At 37.0% G+C, this 23,315-nt stretch overlaps 1 protein-coding gene across 1 annotated transcript in view; it reads right to left on the minus strand.

The window, feature by feature from the left end:
• Nucleotides 1-22,833, minus strand: part of TAF1B (TATA box binding protein (TBP)-associated factor, RNA polymerase I, B, 63kDa) — a gene marked incomplete at its 5' end in the record, with an annotated part of 54,913 nt that extends 32,080 nt beyond the window's left edge. Inside the window, 7 exons of the mRNA XM_010290017.1 lie at nucleotides 8,899-8,998; nucleotides 15,518-15,674; nucleotides 19,116-19,245; nucleotides 19,861-19,956; nucleotides 20,243-20,340; nucleotides 22,152-22,239; nucleotides 22,735-22,833. Of these exons, the coding sequence (XP_010288319.1) occupies nucleotides 8,899-8,998; nucleotides 15,518-15,674; nucleotides 19,116-19,245; nucleotides 19,861-19,956; nucleotides 20,243-20,340; nucleotides 22,152-22,239; nucleotides 22,735-22,833 (768 nt within the window). The remainder of the gene's footprint in view (nucleotides 1-8,898; nucleotides 8,999-15,517; nucleotides 15,675-19,115; nucleotides 19,246-19,860; nucleotides 19,957-20,242; nucleotides 20,341-22,151; nucleotides 22,240-22,734) is intronic.
• Between the last annotated feature and the right edge of the window lie 482 nt (nucleotides 22,834-23,315).

A 23,315-nucleotide genomic window follows, 5' to 3' on the forward strand; every position in this document is an offset into this window, starting at 1 on the left:
TCATTGCTCATCTATTTTATTGTGTGAGAAGATGCTATTTTTTTTCCTGTATTCAAAAGAATGATGAAAAAGTACTTAGGCTTTGTTCTCAGTGCAAGGTGGGAAGAATTACCACCAGGAGTGAAAGCAGCATGCAAACTCTATGAGCTTGCCCAGCCCTCCAGGAAGAGCTGAAGCAAGAAGACAGAAGCATCAATACTCTAATAACAGTCCTTCTGCTAATCTCTATCTATCCTTCTTCATTATCCACATCTATCTAATGAAAATGCTCTCAGTAAGAGGTAGCTACTTTTCAAAGCCTCCAAGATCCTATCTGTCTAAGGTTTAGGCACTTCAAACACAGTAAAATATTTTATCAATTTGTGATATGCTCCTGACTGCAGGAAACAAAACAAAACAGAAGCAGCTCAAAGGATCTAAGAAGAAAATGCAGACAATTGTTTCCAAGGAGAATAAGCCGAGCAATACATTTAGATACAGAAGTGATAGACAGTTTCCATTTGTTATTCAGTACTGTAAATTCAAAGAACTAGTCTTCAAGAAACTTGTAATACTGATGCTACTTCTGGTCATAACATAGTCAAATTACTCAATCAATCCTAGCAGCATAAATTACATGAACCTCCTCACACTTTTTAACAAGCTGGCAGAGATGATTAGAAATTAGTGGGGATTGAATGCCAAATTACTTCTAAAATTGAGCCATTAGCCTTGAAAGCTGAAAACTACAATCAAGTCCTAGTTTTGCTATATACAGCAGGTAATCATCAAAATATTGAACAATCTTCTTTTCTTAATCCATGAGAAACCCTCCAATTTTATGTTTTCCTCCAGGCTACCTGACAGTTCTTCTGCCCCCAACATTCACAGGGAAATCAAAATCAGGAAGCATCTTAGACTACTTAAACTTGTCAGCTAAATTTACAAAACAAAATGGCTTTTACTATGCTTGAACAATGCTGAATTGATTCAAATACATTTTTGTGGCACATCTCCATTTAACTCAAACCAGTTTTTACCAAGCAACTGAGTTGTTAGATGGTCACAAGGCACAAAATATTTATACAGCGCAAGTATTAATAACTTTATTCCAATTCCAACTGTATTCCAAATGAAATGAAGAGAAAGAGGGGCTAAATCTGAGGTTCTTTAACTTTCTTGCCATAGTAAAACTCAGCAACATTTACACGTATCGTAACATAAATGATTAACATTACATCAGCATGTTGAACCTGGAAGACAAGTCCCACACTGGGTAATACTGCACAAGGATACAAGTCCCGAGTTCAAACCTTGTTCTCAAGTAGGAGAGGAAACGATACAAAACTGCGTAGCTCCTAGACATGAAAGCACACGCTTTAGACCTCTCCAAATACAGTCCTGGTAGGTCACTACACTCCCAGACAGGGGGGATCCCAGGGGGATTTGACTGCATAGTGCTCGGGGACAATCTCCTGGATAAAAAAAAGGCAAAACACAGCACTATAGATATTCTGCAGTGAAAGAAGAGGTAGAGGCAACTAAGCCATAAGTAGCAGGGAAACTAAAAAAAAACCAAATGCCAAAACCTTGAATTTCAATGCTACAAGTAAATGTATAAGTAATGAAACAAATATGAAGAAAAAGCAAGATTGTTCTGTAAGTGGAAAAGGAATACAATGCCATCTCATTAAAATCATAAGTAAGGAAGAGAAAAATTATGTCTGCAAAAAAGCAAACCAGTATCTGATAAAACTGAGTATTTTACAAAGGAGAGGCCCAGATAATTTACACACAAGAAGCTTTAAGGAAATAACTGAGGAGCTCTCTGAAACACAAATGTTATTTTTTTAAATAATCTTAAGAAATTCTAAACATCAAAGAACTCTCCACATTAATATGCAGTATTTAAAAAAAAATGTAAAAGGAGAAATTCAGGAACTCAGGAATGATTAGGCTGGCATGGATCCTGAACAAAATAATATAATGGCAATGGGAAAATGGAAGCTAAAAATATCCTGTCAGTCAAGCAACTTTCACAAGGTCAGGAGAGGAGAGAGATAACTGAAGCTCCAGCTCCCACAAGGAAGACAGCACAATCTACTGGCGCTGCTGCTCTGAAAACTTCTTCCTTCTTTATGGGATAGCTAAAGGGGACTCAAATTAAAAAAATTACCACAAAGTCTCACTGGAAGACAGTAACTCATAATTGTACCCAAAACTAAAGAGCTGCTCCGCTGGAAAACAAAGCACGCAGAACAAAGAAGGAAAACAGAAGCATCCTTGATACCAGAGGAAAATCTTGGCAAATTCATCTCAGAAATCAGATCTCTCAAATCCTCAGAAGTGAGATTTGATTGAAGCTGACATAGAAAGATGGAGGGTAGAAGGATTAGCGGCAGAGCAATACAGATACAAAAGTGCTGCCAAGAATAAAATCAGGCAAAAGAAAAAAGAAAAAAAAGTAAAGAAAGAAACAGAAGAGAAGAACAGAAAAGAAAATACAAGCTATAGGATACGGTAAGAGAAGAAACCAAAGAACTGGAAAGTTTCCAGACAACATAGAGAAGAATGCTCATTTCTCAATGTTTAAAGCAAGCCTTTTATTCCCAAATAAAAGAGGAAAGAAATTTAATAATCCACGATAGGGAGGGTTTGTGTGTGCACGCATGTGTGCAAGGTATATACTCCTTCACCTCAAAATAAATCCAAAGCATCATGCAGACTAAAACACTCTGCACTGAAGTGGCACTTTCTTAAAAGAGCTGAGGTTTTCTATAAACACATTATGGTACCTGCTCCAACACCTATCACAGGTTACTTTAACAAAAAGCAAGACCCTGGATGAATTAGACCTTTTCTTAGGGCAACAAATATTTCCTTTCGAACTCTTCCTTCTCCTATCAAAGCCAACACCAGTTCATAATGGAGCATGAATTAAAATTCTTATTAAACTGAACACAATGGAGAGCTGCCCAGAAATACTGGCCTAATCTGAGACACAAAAAAGATATCATTTTTATGCAGAAAAATAAGCCTGAAAGAAAAAAAAAAAGATATTAGGGAGAAGAAAGAAACAAGAAGCCTTTCAGTTAAGTGGGAGAAAGGGGAGAAAATCATGACATGTGGTTCTGAGTTTTATGATTCTTCTCCTCTTGTCCACACCACTAATTTCTGACAAGCCTGATATAATTTTCTACAGGCAAAGGTAAGGAAGATGCTAACATCCCTCTCAGCTGGAAGTTTAATAACACTGGGAGTTATTTAAGAATCAAGACATCTAGAGATGGAAAAAGGTGAATTATATAAAGCAGAATTCAAACTAAACAGTGCTTCTGTTAATATAGGTAAGTTGGAGGCAAGATGTGTAAAAGGAAACAAAAAAAAAAATTATGTATGCTAAGACAACCAAAAAGCAATCTATATATTAATTTTCTCACCTTACAAGGTCAAAGCTGTCTAAGTAAGTATATTTCTTGTTAGAGGCAGCAATACTCAGTGGATGATAAAAAACCACACAAAAAAAACGTGCAGAGGAAGACAGACAGGAATGGAATTAAATCACAAAACAAAAAAGGAAGCATTTTTAAGATATAGATTCCTAGACAGCAACATACATCAACAACACTGTCAACACTGAAGCATTCAGTGGCCCTCTCAAAAGACAGAAGGTTTCAGACAGACTTAGAATTGTGCAGCTATTTCCATCTAAGATTAAAAAGGAAAAAAAAAAAGAAGGGCTTGTACAGAGAAGCCATTCCATGACCTTACTTCAGGGCAAAAGTAGTAGCAAAGATCATCAGGTAAATATGCGTTCCTTTTGTCTTCGAGGGCAGGTTCGTGGACAATTTCTAAACAGAATTCATCTAACACTCAACTGTCTCCCAGCCTTCCCATCCCTTAAAAAAAACCCAAACAGATTCTTAATAAGTTAAGAAAAAAGGAGTTATTTTAAAGCTGGAGGAGAGATTGAAAGAAAGGAACTTCACTGAGGTCACACATAGTGCTCCTTGCCAAGTCCAGATACCTGGGCACCTAAAAAGATGACCATCCCCAAAGCTCTTCAGACCAACAGGATCCAAAGGATATTTACGAGACTACACCTATCCTGTTCCACAGAGCACATACTCCAAACCAACGTGTTTATCTTCAGTACTTTAGTAAATCATGTTGCCCAACAGCCATGGGAGTGACCTGCTTACCTATATATACACACGTACATTTAAGTTTGCGTGTGTGTGTCAAGAATGTGAGAACCAAAACCAAAAAATATTTTGGGACAAAAAAAAAAATTCAATCTCATTAATGGTAATGAGTTTTATAAAAAGTAATGAAAGCTAAACATAAACTTGAGACAGCAAAGCAGAACCAAATTTAAAGCACAAACACAATAATTACGTAAGAAATAATCAGGTATACAGTCCTGAGTCAAAAATATAAGGAAAATCAGATCTATGGCAAGGACAAGTTGTTGCTGGCTCAAGAGAAAAGGGATGCTTTAATCAATTCTGTATGAGGATAAAGATAAATCCCCAAAAGCAAAATAGAGGATGTGTATCTTAAGGATGTATCCCTACTTCAAGCAGAAATGGAAGAGGGAATTTGTGTATAGCTCCACTGGAAGACAGATACTATCAATAAAAATAAAACAAGTCAAGAGCAAATTACCCATGGAACTTTATACATACTACTACTAATTTACAAATTCGTTTTAACTCCTACACTAGCATGCTTTTAAAGAAATATATATCCTCTCCATTAAAAAGGAAACAAAGATGACTTCCACCTAAAAGAGAAAAGATTACTGTGCTCATCAAAGACATGCTGGCTACTGGCACAAGCCTCAAGATCAGCAGGGATTTACTGTAGTTAAACAAATCGCACATAGCAAGTAAAAAACCTTGATCTCCTGCATAGAACAAAACCCAAAATTTAAGTATCTTATTCCTTCTTGATGCATAAAAAAGTTTTTAATCAAATGGAATAAGAAAACTTGTTTTAGAAAAAATGAAATTTTGCAGGGTAAGATGAAAACTTGCTTTTCTTCTCTTGTATTGGGAACTTAGAACTTTTGAACTAAGAACTAAACAGGAACATCATGCTACTGCTGCTCTTTGCTCTGTGAACCCTCTGATCACGTGTTTTGGCAAAACCCATTTACCAAAGGCTAACTTCTAACATACACATGATTTTAACAGAGGAAGGGATAAAAAGGATAACCAATGAAGGCTTAGAAAAGAGACTTGGAGCAATGGAAAGATAAACAATTCATTTTACATTAAGATCTTTTAGAAGGTACTTTTATCCTTCAAAAAATACTTGTGAGGTAGCACTTATCTCCAGCTAGGGCCTGACACGTGTCTAACAGTTATGCATCATGATAAAGATGATACAAAGAGGTGGAGGCTCCTTTTCTCTTTATTTACGAGGCAGTTATGCCCAGAGCTCCCAGACTTCTAGACAGAGGTGACCAGATATGATCACCTTTGTGGCAGGTATTTTAAAGTTCAGTTTGGACAGAAAAATTATGCCCTTCTTATTAGCTGTGCCATTACTAAAATATGAAGGACTTATCTGCCACCTACACTGAAAGTGTAAAATAGAATACAAGGTATACTATACCATTTGAATCACAGCATATTTGAGGTGACCTCTGGAGATTGTAGAGTCCAATGCCTCTGCTCAAAGCTGGGTCAACTATAGCAAGTTGCTCAGGATTGTGTCCAGTCAGGTTTTGTGCATCTCCAAAGATGTGGACTCCACAGTGGTTCAGGGCAGCCTGCTCCAATGGTCAGTCATGCTTACAGAGTTTTACATTTACATGGAATCTCCTGTACTTCCGTTTGTGCCTGTTGACTCCTGTCCTTCCACTGCACACCACCAATAAGAAAGTCTGACTCCATCCCTGCTCCTTCATGTCAGATGTTTATACACATTATTTTCATTTATACATGAAATCCTCCCCGGCCTTCCTTTTCCCACAGATAAAAATCCCAGTGCTCTCAGCTTCTCCTTGTATGACAGATGCTGCAATCACCTCTAATTGCTAAATTGTACACAGGACAGGGAAAAATTGTCAGTGATATGGACTCTATTTCTGTGTTACACAGCACAGAAGTTCATCATCTGGCAAGGCAAAGAGGAGTCACATTCCCTGCATACGAAATACTACTACTAAATGACGAGGCATAAAACAACCCTTGTGCATGTACACATACACACGTCACTACATATAAAGATAGCAAGTAGATGTGACTCACCTTGTAATAATTGTTGCATTTATTTTTTTAAAGCTGTAACAACTTCAACCTTGTACAAATTCAGTATATTTTGGGTATATGGGATATTGTTACTGAAAAAAAAAACCCAAACTTTAAGCCACAGAGAATGGTTTTATATAAGATGAGCCTTATCAAGTTAGGCTTCATCTTTACTTAACTGATAAAATGATACGTAGAATGAATTCAAATCCTTCAAGCTACTACGACATAACTACTTCTTGATTCAAAATTTGGCTGTAGGATATTAGCACAGGACACAATTAAATGCACTAAAAATCTGTTCAAAATAAGGAGGAGACATATTGAATAGTCCTGTCAGTTATCAGGATTTTTGAAGATGTTTGCAGCTTACATTCACCAGACTTGAAGCACGACAAATAATGGCATTAGAGCATCTTACCTGCCTGGTTATCAACAGTCATAATCCCATAAAGGTTTTGAAGATAACTGTCGATAGAACAGTGTATACAGAACACCAAGGAGAAAAGAATGCAGGCTGTATTTTCAGGATGGAGTATTACACAATCTAACTTCCTGCTCCAGGACAATAACCTCATCTCTTGAATTTCTCAAAACTCAGATGTCAAAACTAGATACAGTAAGCTATTGGTAATCTCAGTGCTGCAATAAGCAGCAAGATCAGTTCTGAAACACAAGATGTAGGAAACAGGTAGTAAGGTTTGTGCAATTATCAGCCCAATAACGTAGTCAAAAATGTTAAAACTAAATAAACCTGAGGACGTATTACTACAGGAACATTGAAGGTAAAGCAGGGAGCAGATATTCCTAGAAAGAGGAAGCCACAGTAATACTGGAGTGGCTGGAAAACAAACAGTTTTTTCTGTACAGAATCTTACCTAAGTATTGCAATGAAAACAAAAGTTAAGAGATTACTTGATTAGTATGTGTATCTACTTATACTTTGAAAAGTGAGGGGTGCAGGTGCCCATATCACAGACAAGCAAGATGGAAGGCAAAAGTTAAATTCAGCTTTTAGATCAGCAATTTCCTGTAAGTTAAATAGCAGATCACACTAGATACAGACTAATTGTATGCAATATTAAGACCAAAAAAATCAGATTTTTTCCGTTTTGTGAAAAAAAGAAAGTGCATATATACTATATAAGTGTTTAAGACAGAGGGTAAAATGGCTAGACTTCCTCTTTTATATAAAAGGTGGAACAAGATTAAATTGACCAGCTTGTGGCTTTCAAGTTGTGAAGTCCCCACTCCCACATCAGGACATGCTACGATCTATAGTGAAAGCATGCTTACGGAGGGACAGTAGAATAATCCAAACTGACAGCTCTGGGAGACAGCAAGCTAATAGGGACTGATGAAATCACCTTCAGCATTGGCATCAGATCATCCTGCATGCCAGAAACAGCTCTATCCCAAAAGAAAGCAGGAGGATCCTCCAAGGCTAGAGGAGCCACCAGAGCTCCCACTTTGAGGCATGGTACAAGTTTTACAGCTGCAATTCATACAAAAATTTTCATCTGCATGATTTGTAGGATTGGGGGTGGAGGTGTTATTTTATGTAGTCAGGCCAGACTACAGGTTCTATGCAACCATTTTTGAGAGACAAAAACACCTCCAAAGGGTGGAGGCAAAGGAGGACAAAGGGACTGAAAATGAAAAGAGTTTTTTTTTTAAAAAAAGAAGTTTACACCCACATTTCAACCTGATAGAACTTTTCTTAATGGAAAAGTTTTAAGACAGAAAAAGAAATCAAGAGGCTTTATACTCCATTTATCTCCTGATTTTTAAAAGATGAGGTCATAATTACTATTTATCCAGACAGGATAGCAGTGGTACCAAAAAAAAAAAAAAAAAGCCGCAGATCAGTTTCTGAACAACTCACAACCTACTGAATGTAAACTACATATTGGAGAATGGTAACATTACTCGCAACATCATCACTGAAGTCTTAGGCTACAAACACCTTACAGCAGACCATACCCTAGCTTTTCCTGTTAGCAGTATTGCTGCTTTCTGCTCTTAAAAGCTAAGATTTTATTTGCACATTTCAAAAATCCATACTTTTTTTCTGCAACATCAACACCATGGGTGTGATCATTACCACAATACATAATAACCTTAAACAAGGGAAATTTACATTTTACTCAAGGTGTCCATTACCATTCAGCTTCTAGAAGGGCTGTAACCCCTTACATAGATTTTAGGTTTGATATATTTCAACCAGTACAAGAAGAAACAGAACAAGAGATAACATCTAAACCATATTTTATGAAAAGAATATGGAATTGCAAACAAATTCAAGACATATTTTAAATAAGCACCAAAGAGGATAATATATTGCCCTTAGATGGGAAGCCAAATCCTATTTCTGAGTGTTCCAAAAGCAGTTCCGAAAACCTTTTTCTCCACAAGTACTTATTGATTTCACTTTAACTTAGATAATCAGCTTAATAAGACTGGTTAAAGATTAAAGCATTCCAAGTCACAGAGCACACTGGTTTCTGCACAGGCTCCAATAATGCAAAACATGAACTCTACAACATAAGAATAGATTTAATCAATTTATTAGTACAGTGACCAAAAAAATCGAAATACCACAAGATAACTAGGTTTTGATCTGTTTTTTTAATCTTTCCCCTTAAAAAAAAAAAATTACCTCTACACAAAAGATCTTAAGATCAAGTCCACACAATTTCATCTTCTCTGGAAAATGCCGAAAAACATTCAAATACGGAACATGACCTTCAACAACAAACCTGCATGAAGAAAAAAAAAAAAGACGACTAAATCAAAATGGTATGTAGTATGACAGATGCATATGTTTATTCTACAATTAATATACAAATCAACTTCTGATTTGAAATAACATCAGTATTATACTGCCTAAACAGTTCTGTCTGAAGTTACACACCCCTAAATGCTCCACAGGACAAAAATCAGCTCAATCATTTAACAGGCCTTTAAGTTCAAGCTCAGATATGATTGACAAATGATAATGTTATGGCAGTAAGCTTACAGTCAACACACTTGTATGGAGTTTGTTCTGCACATTCTTCAGCTACTGCATTTCTGAAACTGCTTTAAGCCTCCTTTGAATGGTATGGAATTTTGTTTTCAAATTTCTAAAGCTTTAAGTAACTTTTACTTCTAAAACACACACTTTCTGCTGGAGTTTGAGTCACGTAATGTGGTAGGGAGGAAGATCATAGAATCATGAGCAGGTACACAGAACTGAAACCTCATTATTTCGATCTGTATTCTGATTTTTTTTTTTAATTATTTGAGTATGACTAGAAATGATTTTGTATACTAATAAATACAAAATACTTTTTTTATTTGCACCCAAATAATGCCCTTTTTGTTAAAAACTGGCTTTGGTAAGTAATTGACAATGTTATTTGGTACTTTTCTTGACTTTTTTATATATATAATATATATACTTACATTTAACAATAGCTACCAATAAAAAGTCATGACCACACCAAACCCCTGCTCTTATCTAACATCTCAGCTGACATTCAAACCAGGCAAAGCAAGCACAGATCCTCACAAGGGAACAGACACTAGTCTCATTCTAGATTAAAGCATATTAGTGGTCTCCCATAGCACTAAGCTAGAACTGCTTTCCTCTCTCCTCTTCTCCAAAACCATATTGTTAAAAAGAGTACATTCAACGGCAGTAAATTAACATTTCAGACAGAGAAGTCCCTGTTCTTTAAATAATATTACGAGATTCGAAAACAATTTTCTCTCCTGCCAGCTGTGTTATCTGTACCATATCTCTCCGATCTTGCTACGTAGGTTAGTAACTTCTTGCTCTACAAACTCTGCAAGTCCCTCCTGGGTTCCTACAGGGGTTGTACAGCTGGGCTCTGCACCTGCTCCCAACGCGGGCAGCACCTAAGCGCTTCAATCACTAGCTGGATCCAACTCCGCAAGCTGAAACACCGAGTTCCTCATAAAGCACAGCAATCTGCCACTTTCATTCAAAATGTGTCTGGAGCGGGGCGGGGGGGTGTGGGGAAGAAAACAAAAATAAAGCAGAACAATGTCTTCACAGACAGAGCAGCCACTGTTTGCACAGGATCCATCTGCCTCCTGAGCCTACGGCAATTCACAAGCTCTCCTTCCCTCTCTGAGTCCCGTGCCCTAATCACCACTTGTTGCATGTTATGTAGTGTATACCTCCCAAAGATGACTAAAATTCTATTTAAAGGCTAGTTACTGCAAAGTTTACAGGTACATCCTAGTTTTGTTTTTAAAAAATTAACTGAATTTTCAGTTTAATAAAAAAAATTGAATTCAAACTGAGAGAAAAATGCATTTCTTAATAAAAACTCTCTCAGTTAGAATTAAGCTATCGTTTAGAATGATTTCTGAAAAATAACAGCAGTCTGAAAAATCACATTGCCCAATACTTTTTTATTCTGAAGCTCAGCGTATTAATCTCTTACACGAAGACGCAAAAGTCACTGCACAAACCTTTCTAATCAAATTTTGTGATGTACATTTTGCTAATGAAATTTCAGTAGCTTTCCTCAACCAGCGTAAATAGCATTCCCCACCCCAAGCTGGAGATGTGCACTGGTCCACATACTCAATGAGGTTATCATCCAAACCCAGCACCAGTTGCTTGTCCTTGCCATCCCATCTGATCTGAGCAGCTTGCACAACAGCTCCTTAGCTCATTTTAGTCAAGGTCAGCTGAACTAAACTGAAGAACTTAAACTTGAGGGGTGGTTTGACAAAATGGATTGAGCCAACCTAAAAGCTCAACACAACTGGTCGTACTTCCCTCCTCCTGGTCTGGCTGTGTGCACCTGTTGCTCATCATCCTCTTCCATGAATGTAACTCACAAGAGCAGCAGAAGACTACCCATTACCCCATGGCAAAAACGGAAGGTTTGTTTCCCATGGAGGCTCACAGATGGCTCCAATAAGTGCAAGAGTCGGCAGAGAGAAGGGGATGCATCACACAGGCAGGAGGAGAGGACAAAGGGATGCAAAACCTTCCTCTTTCAGCAACAGTGACCCATTACTGGCTCAGCTGATGATAAGCTTTGGCTGACACGTGTTAAGGCACAATCACACGATTAGCTGTCAGATCTGAAGAGCTGGTACCAAGACACCAAGAGCAGCAACCTCCTGAGCCAGCACAGCAACAGCTGGAAGAGGACAAACAATCAAGACCTTCCTTCGGGTGTGGTGTAGTGGTGATTGCAGCCAAACCACACTAACAGCTTGCTGCCTCTGAAATGGGAAATCCCACCCTCCCTTCAGTCCTCTGCCACACACTCCTCCCTGCTGACAAAAGCACTTGTGTGACTTCTCAGACAGAGGATTAGATTGAGAACTAGTCTTTTGTTTTCCAGGGTTTGATTTCAACCAGACAGATTTCCAGACTCAGCTGACTGCAGGAACATTATTGCCAGCACAAGGCAGAAAAGGAGTGTGGTGAAGCAAATTAACCTGTGCTAAAATGTCCATGGAAACTTGCTTTCGCAAAATTAGTTTTCTGCAGATCTACTTCTTTCAACTAATACACCATAAACCAGATGAACGCCAGTACCCAGGGCAAGAGAAAGAGCTGGAATGTTTATGCAAGACCTCAGCAACAGAAACTCATACCAGCTTAAACTGATGCTGGGACTACATCCTTACACTGCAAGAGACAAGCAATGTCCATAAAAATGTTTGTTTGTTTTTTTAAAAAAACTTTTCACTAACTTAGCTGTACCAAGTCAAAGCATTGCAACTATTTAAAAAATGGCAACATCTTTCCTAGCTTGAAATTACTGTCTCCATACAAAAGAATGCTCTTCTCTCTCAGGTTGTTTTTACGTTCTAGAAATACATGCAACAGCGTAAATGCCCTGTTATGAATATAATATGCTGTTGATTCATTTTTTTTAAAACTTAGTCCAAAAGACCAAAATTGGAATAGCACTTCAGTTTCTTCTGCTGTTCTTCCAAATCTTTCATTTAACAGACAGCTAATCAAAACACTTATATGACTATGTTGTATCAGTGAAGTGCTTGAAAACCTGACTGGCACATACAGCACACAGTCCATCTTCTTTTAATTACAGCAGCAACATACATTAGTAAAGTCCAAGTATGAAAAAAATCCTCGGTCCTCTGCACGCTACGAGGAAATGATGCATCTGTTAAAGCCACACACAGAGTAATGCCACAAACTGATGACAAGTTGAGTCTTGCCAGCACAGCTAGGTATAACCTCATTTGAAAGGCATTAGTTCTCAGAATCTCGAAGTCTAGCATCTTGAAACTTTTCCACAAGCCAAGAATGTTATTATTTAGATAAATAATACACAGCATATGGAGTATTGTGAGACTATTCACAATGGAAAAGGATTTAATGTGTTGCATAGACTTGAGTAGAGAGTTGATAAAAATGTTATTTTTTAACCACAATGTCCCTGCGAGACGAGGTAATTGTAGTGTTTTTCTGCTAAGTGTGTCAAGTAGCAAGGAGGAATGTATTTTTGGTGTTGTAAATCCTTTAAAAGCTGGCAGATTGCCCTACCATGGTGCCTAAGCATGTATCACAAGGGAGGAGCAGTAGTCAGCTGACTTCAGGGCAGGGAGAAAACCAAACTGAGGAAAAAACAAGGCAGAACTTTAAGTACAATTGTAATTCATATGGCCTAAATAAAACAATTTGCCTACAAAGGTTTAAAGGGTAATACTGAATATTTTATGTTTTCTCTGCATATTTTTCATCTCTGGTCTGTCACTATTTTGATCTGTGTATCTTAAAGCATGCAAAAATACTAACATTGTCTGATTTTTTTCAAAACATAAATATTCAGAAGTTGGAAAACAAGAGTTTTATGGTAGTTCAAGCAATTTAAAAATCCTTCCCCTTCTTCAAACTTGTGAAAGGCAAAGACCTTAAGGGTAGGGAGGGAAGCATGATAATGTAATTACAGTCTTATATAACTATCGTATCATTGTAAAACTTTGCAATACAAATGACATTCTTTTAAACATAATTTTCTGCATTTAATTCAGTACATATGTTCAGTGCATTTAAAGTCATGGAATCATTTTGATTTACCCACTATTAAAAGTATTAAACCCATAAATTGTATCTAATTAAGTATCTTCTCATTCAAATAATCTTATTTCAATTTCCAGTTATTAGTTTCTGATTATGCTTTCCTGTGCTATATTTGGTACTTGATTTTTTTTTTCCCTCTCCTCTTCCAGCTTTTTCTGCTATTTTCATGTTTCCTTTAAATCCTTTCAAGCAGATGTTCTCAGCTCTTAAGGATATCAGTACAAGGGATGTTCTCCAGGTTCTGAATCATTTCCATGGATCTTTTCTGCAGTCCCCAATTTTTAAAGTGCCAAATACAACAATATACCATTAATATGCAAACAACACAATCTACCTTTCCTCTTAACAGTTGAATTTGACAGGTGTGGTTTAAAAAAAACCCGATCATACTAAGACAGGGACTTGTGAGGATGTATTGGCCTCATATGACCCCACATGCTTTCCAGAAACAGTTTCCAAGATACAGTAACCCAAGAATAGGTATTTAATTATTCATTTATTTATTCATTTTGCTCTCTGAACAGGATAGGCTAAGCAAGAATTCTTTACTGTGAACCACTTGCTCCGTCCCAGTAATTGCAATTTACTACTTGGATTTTTGCCATATACAAACATTATCAGACAGGATTTATATATTTATTTTCTGATAATTGACAAAAATACAGAGTACACTACAGTAGTTCCAATTCCTACAGAATCTTCTTAGGAAGATACTGGTCAATAATAAATCTTGTTACTGAAAACTACTTTTGAGTTCTACTATTTCTTAATCCACTCAATAAATGCTTCCATATTGAATTCTGAATACTGTGGCATTTTGCTGAACATTTTACAAGCATCTTTTATGCAGCAACAGCATATCCAGTTATGCAAATATGCAATGGTGTGTGCAGTTCTGATCGATGAAGGCAACAGCTGCCCCCTAAGGTTCAATCAAAGGGTTAAGCATTGTTTTGCATAGAAATAAATTAGCTAGTATTAACTACTGTACTGTGAGACATTCAAACCTCCCCTTCTTAAAAAGTACTTGCAAAAGAGCATTTTTCAGTACCCATCCTTCTCAGAAAGCTTGTACAAAGCTAGAAAACTGCAGGTGGAAGTTGGCACTCCAGGGGAACAGAGGCCATGATGGAAGATCAGGTGCTGGGGTAAACTTCCCTCACATTCATCACGCTTTCAGCAGCGATACTAGTTATAAGAACCACAGGTGGGGGATGACGTACTCATTGCCTCGTCTTTACCTCACTTGAAAGTAAAAAATTAAAGTACTGAATTCTGAATCAGTTTTTCCTTTATTTTGTCTGAGTGTGCAATTTGAATTGCCAATTTACAGTTACTTGAGTCTTTCTCTTCCTTAAATTTTGGTAAAGTAACACTTTTTTTTCCCCGCATCTTTTTATAAATACCCAGTATTTTAACACTTGTTAAAAAGGAGTATCAGTATACAAAAGGTCTTCCAAGGAAAAAATCTAAGAATTCGAGAATTTAAACTATTTGGGCCTGATTTAAAATATTTATTGCTATCAAGAAAAGTTGAATTATTTTTCATTCCTTAAGTAAATAAGGAATGTGTTCATAGCCTTGTTGTAGTGGGGGACAAGGGAACTGCATTGTCAGCAATAGCCTGACAGTCTCCATTTAGCATCAAACCCTATTATTAGAATATTTTATTTCTACTATATTAAAAGCTGTATTGTTTTGAACTCTGATAATTACAGATACAAAGATATGAAGGAAAAAAGGACTTCCTACATTAATTTCTGTGGCCGACTCCGTCTCATGAAGCTACTTAGCTACCTTTCAGCTCATTATATATAGCTGGTATTGTTTGTATGATAACACTGATGTAAGTCCTGGAGAATGTTTACTCATTTAATTCTGGCATGCTGACAACAGCAAAAACAGTAAAGTGTGACCAATGAATCTTAAGAAATTTTGAAGGAGAAGGATAAAAAACTTCTTTAGCTCCAAAATCTTCTCCTTTACAGGTCATTTTGCAAGCAACAGAGGAGAATGTTTTCCAAAAGCAGCAGCACAAATTGTATGCCAAAGAAAAGATATGACAACTAAACATAGAGAACTTCTCACTATTATTGAGCAAATTAGTAAGAAGGCAATAGTACAGATCTAATTTTTTTAAAAATTTATTATTTATAAAAGCAACAAATATTTCACTAGAGAGTATTCATACCTCAAGAGATCAGATAATGTCATTGGTTCTCTCAACCAGAGTAATGCCATGTAACAAAATGAAAGGGTCATTGGCATTGTCATCCTCAGTTTCTCCTTTTGGTTCTTCATTAAATACAAGCTACCATCCACTGATCCAGAGCACACAGAGGTGCTTTCTTGGGTTTATGTTAAAAACAGAAAAGAAAAAAAAAGTAATTGATATGATATATACAGGATCCATGGTATACAGAAAACAAGATAAAGGAACATACAAGGACCCTTGTTCAGCAACTAGTAACATTTTGAAATAATTACTCTGAGTAGTTTTGTAGTTTCTGTACTTTTCTACTTAACAGCTTAACTCTAATTTATTAATCTACCACGATATGAGATGAAAACCCATTTCATAAACTGCTACTTCACTTGACTAAGACACTGGATCATATGAAGATACAAAAGTCACTCTGCTACCAATCAAAACAGACCTTTTGCTGGGAACTACACTTAAACCTGGAGTTCTAGAAGGGCATTAACTCCTATACAACATATAACTAACAGTACTTACGAGCTGAAAATACTATTTTCCATTTAAGAGATAAGGGAACAGTGGGGAAACAAGAGAAAATTCAATGTGCTTAAATAAATGTCTCAGAATTGGGGATTAAAACACATTATCTTAAATCAGCACAGTCAGGACTTTAACAAGAACATGATTTACATTGCAGAAATTTTACTGAGGTTAAGGTATGTATCCATCTGCCATATAATCTTTAACTGCAGAAACGTAAGTATTCTTTTAAAAAAAACGTGTCTACATTCAGTGACAAAGAAAACACCTTTAGAACAAAAGCATAGCAAACGGTAAGGAAGGCAGGGGGAAAAAACAACTAATAACATACATAGCAACACTCCTTACTGAGATGAATCACTGAAAACTAAGAGAAGCAGCAATGAGAAATTTAATTTAAGGTAGTGATTTATGAGTTAGGAACCTTTTCAGCAGTGAAACCTGGGAGTTCAGGGAAGGAGGAAGAGAAAAAGAAAAGCCTCTCTTCCCTACATCATGACCCAGCTAGGACAGATGAAAATGTTTTGCATTTAAAGCACACCAGCACAAAATATCAGCATTGACTCTGTAGAGGTTTTCTCGCTGTGTTTCCCCACAGACTGTTCGCCTGTTCAGAGAGGAACAGCAAGGGTTGGATCCACAGCTCCCCAGCTGGGAGGTGCAGGGCCATGGCAAGCAGCCTGCAAAAAACAGTTTAAAACGTCAGAGAGCTTGGCAGCTCCATGGCTATGCTGGCAAGTGATGGCCAAGCCTGTAAAGTGACAGCGGTCAGCAGTAGAGGTCCAGTGCCCGCTGACACACAATACCAAGACAGAGCGAGCAAATAGTGTGTTCCTGACCCAGAATTGATCTTTGATGCCACCTACCGGCTCCTGAAAGGCCGGCCAGTAGCACTAAGGACACGGCGACAGGTTAGAAGAACCGGCTCAAACATACACCTTGTACAAAGACAAGGTCTATCATCCTACGAGGTCTATCAGGGATAGATGCATCGGGGAACAAGAGCGGGAACATCAGTTAATCCTTTCAATCAACAGTTTCACCTTTTACATGGATACTTGTGCTTAAAGACATGACTACTTCATGGCCAAAGCTTCATTATTAATTTCACATTCAACTCAATTTAAAATAATCCTCATGATATTTGTGGCCTTAATGATGGCACACAATTTCCTTTTATTCTTCCAGCTTATGCAAGGCATGACAACACACAGTTACACACACGTAATAATTTAAGAGTTTAATAGGCTTCTTCAGCAATATCTCAGTGCTATACTCAGTAGAATCTCCTATTACCTGTACACAAAAATAACAAAAAAAAAAATGCTTGCACATTGGACAAGCCTCTTAGGAAAAAAAAGGGTGTTGAAGTTTCCAGTTTGTAGCAATAACAACTCAGTAAAAACAGCACAGAAAAGGAAATCTATGCATTTTCACAACAATTATAATGGACTAGAACACATATAGTATTACTTGTCTTAAATTTCAATATACAAAACAATTCCTATGTTTGTTTGATTTCACCAAAATGTACTTTTAGTGTCACTGAACTTCTTAATCCATCTCAAGTGCTTTTAGTGAAATCGGTATGACTACTTAAAGCTGAATTCCATTTCTGAAACAACAGGCCAAGAACATGTTAAATTATGGCCTATCTTAAGACCATCTAGCTGTTCTTAGAGTTTAAGAAACATAACTATAAAAGGCACAAACACCAAGGAAGAAAGGGATTCCTCTAGACATCAAGACGAGGAAAAAAATTCAATGGAATATTTTCACTAGAAATGTTTCACTCAATTCTTTTTCCTTCATATAATATAAATTTGTGTAACACCCAGGATCTGCTACATGTACAAACATGCAGTGACTCTTTACCTGAAAATTTTGTCTTTTTAATATATACAGATGAAACATACTCGCATTATATTCACAAAAATTTGTATCACCATTTCTGCACCTTTTTCCTCTCTTTAACTCTGTGTGGATTAAAAAAAATTAAGAATTTTTTTTTAATTGCTGCAGATCAAGTTTCTTATTCTATTACCATTTCTGAACTTTAAAAAATAAAGAGAAAGACATGGAAAAACAAGATTGCATTCTTCTGAGGGTAGATGGGCAATATCATAGAGGAACAGAAATGGAACATAAAGAGGACTGTATGTAATGGGAAAGAAAGACTGAAACAAACAAAGAAGGAAAAGGCAAGCAAAGAATAAAGCAAAAAAGAAAAAAATCAGAAGTTTAAAATGCAAGCAAAAGCTTTCAAATGTGCCCTGAAACATATTTCCAGTATCAGACATTGCAGCATTACGTGGCATTACACTTTCCCAGTAGCAACAAACACTCCAGTTTTCTATAATATTTTAATGAAAATGTTTAGCATTCTGTTAATATTTTCAAGTTGATATTGTGAACACAAAGGAGAAACTGATGGAATGCTAAAAGAAGATTTTTGATAGAAGAGGTTATAGGGAAAGTAGCAAAAAGAATGCAGAGATGAAAGATACAGTACCAAAAATACTGTAAGGAAAAAAATTAGAAATCATAATATATCTATGGCATAGGGAAAAAAAAAAAAAACACCACCACCAAAAACAAACCAACAAAACTTCCCCCCAAAAGAACAAACTCATATTTTTTAACATCAAAGTCACAACTGACAGCTCTGCTTTTAGCTAAACAAGTGCTTATTCTTTGAAGCTGCCATGCTTGTGAACACATACCTTTGCAAATGTAACAGCTATTTTTTCCCACTCCAAACAGGAGGCATGGAACAAGCTTGTTATACAATAGAACTTCCTCCTGCATTTCCCACTGTATTTCCAGGTCCTGTTCAACTGCCATCTCATTGGGTGGGATTTGCAGGGGGCAAGTCTTCTACTTCTCGTAGAATATAAAATACTTTAGTGGCAAACGGGACTGAAAATTCTACACTTTCCAACCAGCTCCTCCAATTCATTGTACACGCATACACTTTACATATATTTATCTATATTAAAAAAAAAAAATACAAAAATGGTTTCCAGATAGTTCCATTCATTGCTCCTACCTGAGACCTTGCTAGTTGATGAGGCAAAGCTGCAATCAGTTTGTAGATCCCCCTCACTTTCAGAGAGAGACGAGTAAAGGAGGCTACATCTCTCTGCTTCACTGTCCACATCAGTACTGCTATCGCATACCTGTTTTTTGTAAATAAGTCATTGTATTATCTACTGTTAGCTATTGTTTCAATCTGAAGAAACCAAATAAAGCACAATAGATGCAAGATGAACAGCAAATTAAGTTTAAACCCCAACTGTTCACATTTTTACTTCCTCTATGCATCACCAGTACGTAAAGAAGCCCTGCAAAAAACAGTATTTTAAAAGGAGTTCTCGAGATAAAAAGATTTCTAGTGATGACATTAGATTTCAATCTGCTACAATGATCAGAAAGTTCGCAATACATAGAATTAAAGCTTGATGAAATAAGTAACTTCAAGAAAGCAAGCAAGAAAAGATGGTAGTTGATGATGCATTTTGTGTTGTATTTCTGCTCTATCTACTGACTATCTATGCCAAAATAAAGCAATATTTTTAAAGAAGCAGTTTTCCACACTTGGAGAAGTATTTGCCTCTCAAAATGGGAAAACAAACAAACAACAAAACCGACATATGGAACCCTATTTAGAAGACATCCTTTATACTGAAGTGACATTAATACAAGTTAGGTATGTAGCTTGAACAAAGAATATTTCTGTTGTTGGTTTTTAAAAAGATACTCAACATCTCACGAGATTTGAGCTTTTCACTTACTGACAATGCTTTGACAGTTTCCCCAGCTGGTCTGTTGCAATATGCCTGTTTGCTCTTCTGAAGATAACGCCTCCAAAAATTGCACAAAATTTCATCCTGATAAATACAAATGGACAGTGAGTAGTGCAAAGTTTACAAGATCATTAATTGCTGAGAGAACAGAGTATAATTTCTAACTCAGGAATCTGAATAATGTTCCAGCTCTAATTTTACTAACTGAGATTTATAAACTATGTTTTCAAATTACCAGAGAAACTAAGTTCCATATTGTCAATGTTTCTAAACAGGGAATTGTTCAATTAACTTTAAAAACTACAATCTTTTTATGTAATACCCCCTGTTACACACTCAGTGTGGAGAACTCACACTGACGTCTACATACCTTCATTTGTGGACATACTCCTAATGCTTCCAAAGCTTCAGCTTGTTTCTTGAGCACAAGCTGAAAACCTTCACAAACATACCATTCACAGCCTCCATCTAAGTAAAAAAAAATTTTTTTTTCGCTTGTACTGTTTTGTTGTGTTTTTTTTTAACCTTATGCACACCTATTTCCACTTAATGTTCTGTTCTCTTGGTATGAGGACAGAGACGTCTCAAATAATTTCAGATCCTAGAGCATAGACCAGCTATGACAAATACTCCATTAACTTCCATTTATTCACAGTCTTAATCAGAAGAAAAGCTACTGAACAAGCACTGTTCAGCACTCCACACATCTCCCAATAATAATATATTTCACTATAATTTTGAGTGTGGCAATCAAGTGGAGAGTTGTTAAGTGACCAGTTTTAAAATAACTAAGAACCTGTCATTAGAAAATGAAATACGATCATTTCTTTCCCATCCCCAGCACAGAAAACTGGAACACATTACAGTGGTGAGTCAGGCAAAAAACAACCAATATCACCACATTCTTCACCATTCTCTCCCACAAAATCATGGATATTTAAATGAAAGAAGCTCTGAATATCTGAGAAACTTTCTAGCAAATCTCAGCATAACACAAATTTCATAAGCAACGGTCCATCTCCAATCTATTCCTTATTCCTCAGGCTGCACTACATTTACTTTTCACCCTTACTTCTCTATATTTACAACTCCTTTTCTACAGGCTTTTGGTCTTAAAAATTTTCTCTGCGTTTCTCAACTTCCTTTTCATTCCCTTCACACCTCTTCTTCATTATTTTTCCTTCCAATCAAACCTTGCATCTCACCATCACAGAAGTTACCTGCCCAAAGCTTCTGCCCTGCTTTAATGATGTTGGCTTTAACTGTTAACCACAGATACAGCTTACTCCTATAAATGCATGAAAATAAGCTGCCATAGTATAATGTAATTGCGCTCGCAGAAGGGACTGTACGAAGCTAAGGATTTCTTTCTTAAGAGGCCTGGGGGATGTCTAATGACCTTCCTAACAGGAGAAATAAAAAGTGTGAAGTGGTACACAGCTCAGACTTCAGGAGGTGTTAAGGTTGTTCCCCTTTCGACTCCTCCCTTCGTTCCCCACAATTGTTCTTTCCAAAGGAATGTAGTAATCCATTCCCACCACAGCAAAGTGAAGATAGGTCAGCGTATCAGAGACAAAGATAACCCCATGCTTCACTTAGCACTGTAATACATTTTTGCTTTTTGAAAGTGATCACAACAGTAAAACATCTATCCAGCCATCACAGTATGCATACATACCTCCAGCAAGCAGCCTTATCATAACATCCTTACAGCACATATCACACATAATGACTACTATTCTTTGGAATCATGAAATTAAAAGTATAGAGGTGACTCTGGATGAAAGATGTAATATTGGTTTAGCTATTGTAACTGTATGAAATCCCTTCCATGTAGGTTTGTACAGGGCCCAGTACCTGTAATGCAAGCCAGACTGACATTCTAAGAACTGGACCACCATCACATCTCACTTATGAAGACATATAACTTCTCTGGTTTTGTGATAGCCATCACAAGGAAGGAACAAAGGCATGACCACATCTGAATGCATGCCACCAGTATTTTCAGTGAGTATTGATTTGTGGAAGCCACAGTGGCAATAAGTAACACATAGTTCTGTTCAATGGAAAAAAAAACCAACAAACACCACCTGTGGCTCAGGAAGTCACCAAAGGCGAGCATGTAAGGTACTGAGAGCATTTTGGGGGTGTATTTTGTTCCTGTTCTTATAGTCTTTCCTAGCTATTTGCTTTTGGCCACAGTCAGATATAATGGGATTGGTGAATCCTGGCTGAACAGCCACTCTTACGAAAAATACAGGGGGGAAACTCATACGTACCAGTTTTTTCCTGCTTTCTTAAACGTTTGGAGATTGTCTGGACTCTTGTATTAGAAATAAAATCAGTGTTTACAACTTCTCTAGTTCTCTGCAAGACAGGAATATATCTTAGCAAGAAAAAAAGCCAGGCCTAACTTGCATAGATTGTCCCATCATAAAACCTAATGGAGGAACTTGTTCAAATTTCCTAAACTAAAGGGAGACAGAGCATTCCAAACTTTTCATTCAGACACTGCAAAGATAGAGGATTGCTATCCTGGACGCACAGGTGACATGCATCAGGGTTTGCCTACATCGGTATTGTACTAAAGTGCAACAATACCCAGGCAATACCTCTACAGCATCTAGACAGCATGCCGGCACTACAGCTGCAGCAACACAGCATCTTAAAAGGGCTCATTTTAAATTTTGTGATTTCAGGGAACATTAGTTTTAAACAGTGTCAAGTAAAGCATGAAAAAGGAAGGATCACAATACTGCCTTCAACTCCTCATGCCAAGAATGAAGTCTAACATTTTCTTAATATACACCCAAGAAACAATCAAAATAAACCTTTCTCAAGGCCAGTAGCTTAGCTTTTTACCTCAGTAACATTGTGGCAAGATCTGCAGTAAAATCTGCCTCCATCGGTCAGACCCCAGTTCACTTCTGAACACTGGGCACAGCGTTCATCAAAATCTCTCTAAAAGGGAAGAAAAAAAAAAGAGTTTCACGTGTTCAAGTAGAGGAAATGGCACTACTACTAGCCTACTGCACAGCTTTTAAAATTATTCACAGAGGAGAATATTTATGCCGTTTATGTTAGCGCTGGTTGATATCGAGTAATCATAGTATTTGCTATCAGTCAGATAACTGTGAACAGATAACTTCAGCTGGCAAGCATCAGCTCTTGTGTGTGAGAGCATTAGTGCAAGGGGAATAATAATCCACACCTCGCACACATAATACAGCTTGAAAAACACAACCCATCAGAAATGGGAGCAGAGACCAACAGGAGCCAGCGGGAGATCAAAGTAAAAGTAAACTTCTAGAACTGTAAAGAAACACATGCAGTGGAAGAAAGCCTGCACAAGCCGGTGAAGAGGCATGCCGGGAGAAAGGCAGACTTCCCGGAGAAACCGGATGAGGAAAGAGAAAGAGGGAAAACAACAGATTTAAAAAAAA

Source organism: Phaethon lepturus, unplaced genomic scaffold (assembly GCF_000687285.1).
Source record: "Phaethon lepturus isolate BGI_N335 unplaced genomic scaffold, ASM68728v1 scaffold21276, whole genome shotgun sequence".
NCBI classification, from domain to species: Eukaryota; Metazoa; Chordata; class Aves; order Phaethontiformes; family Phaethontidae; genus Phaethon; species Phaethon lepturus.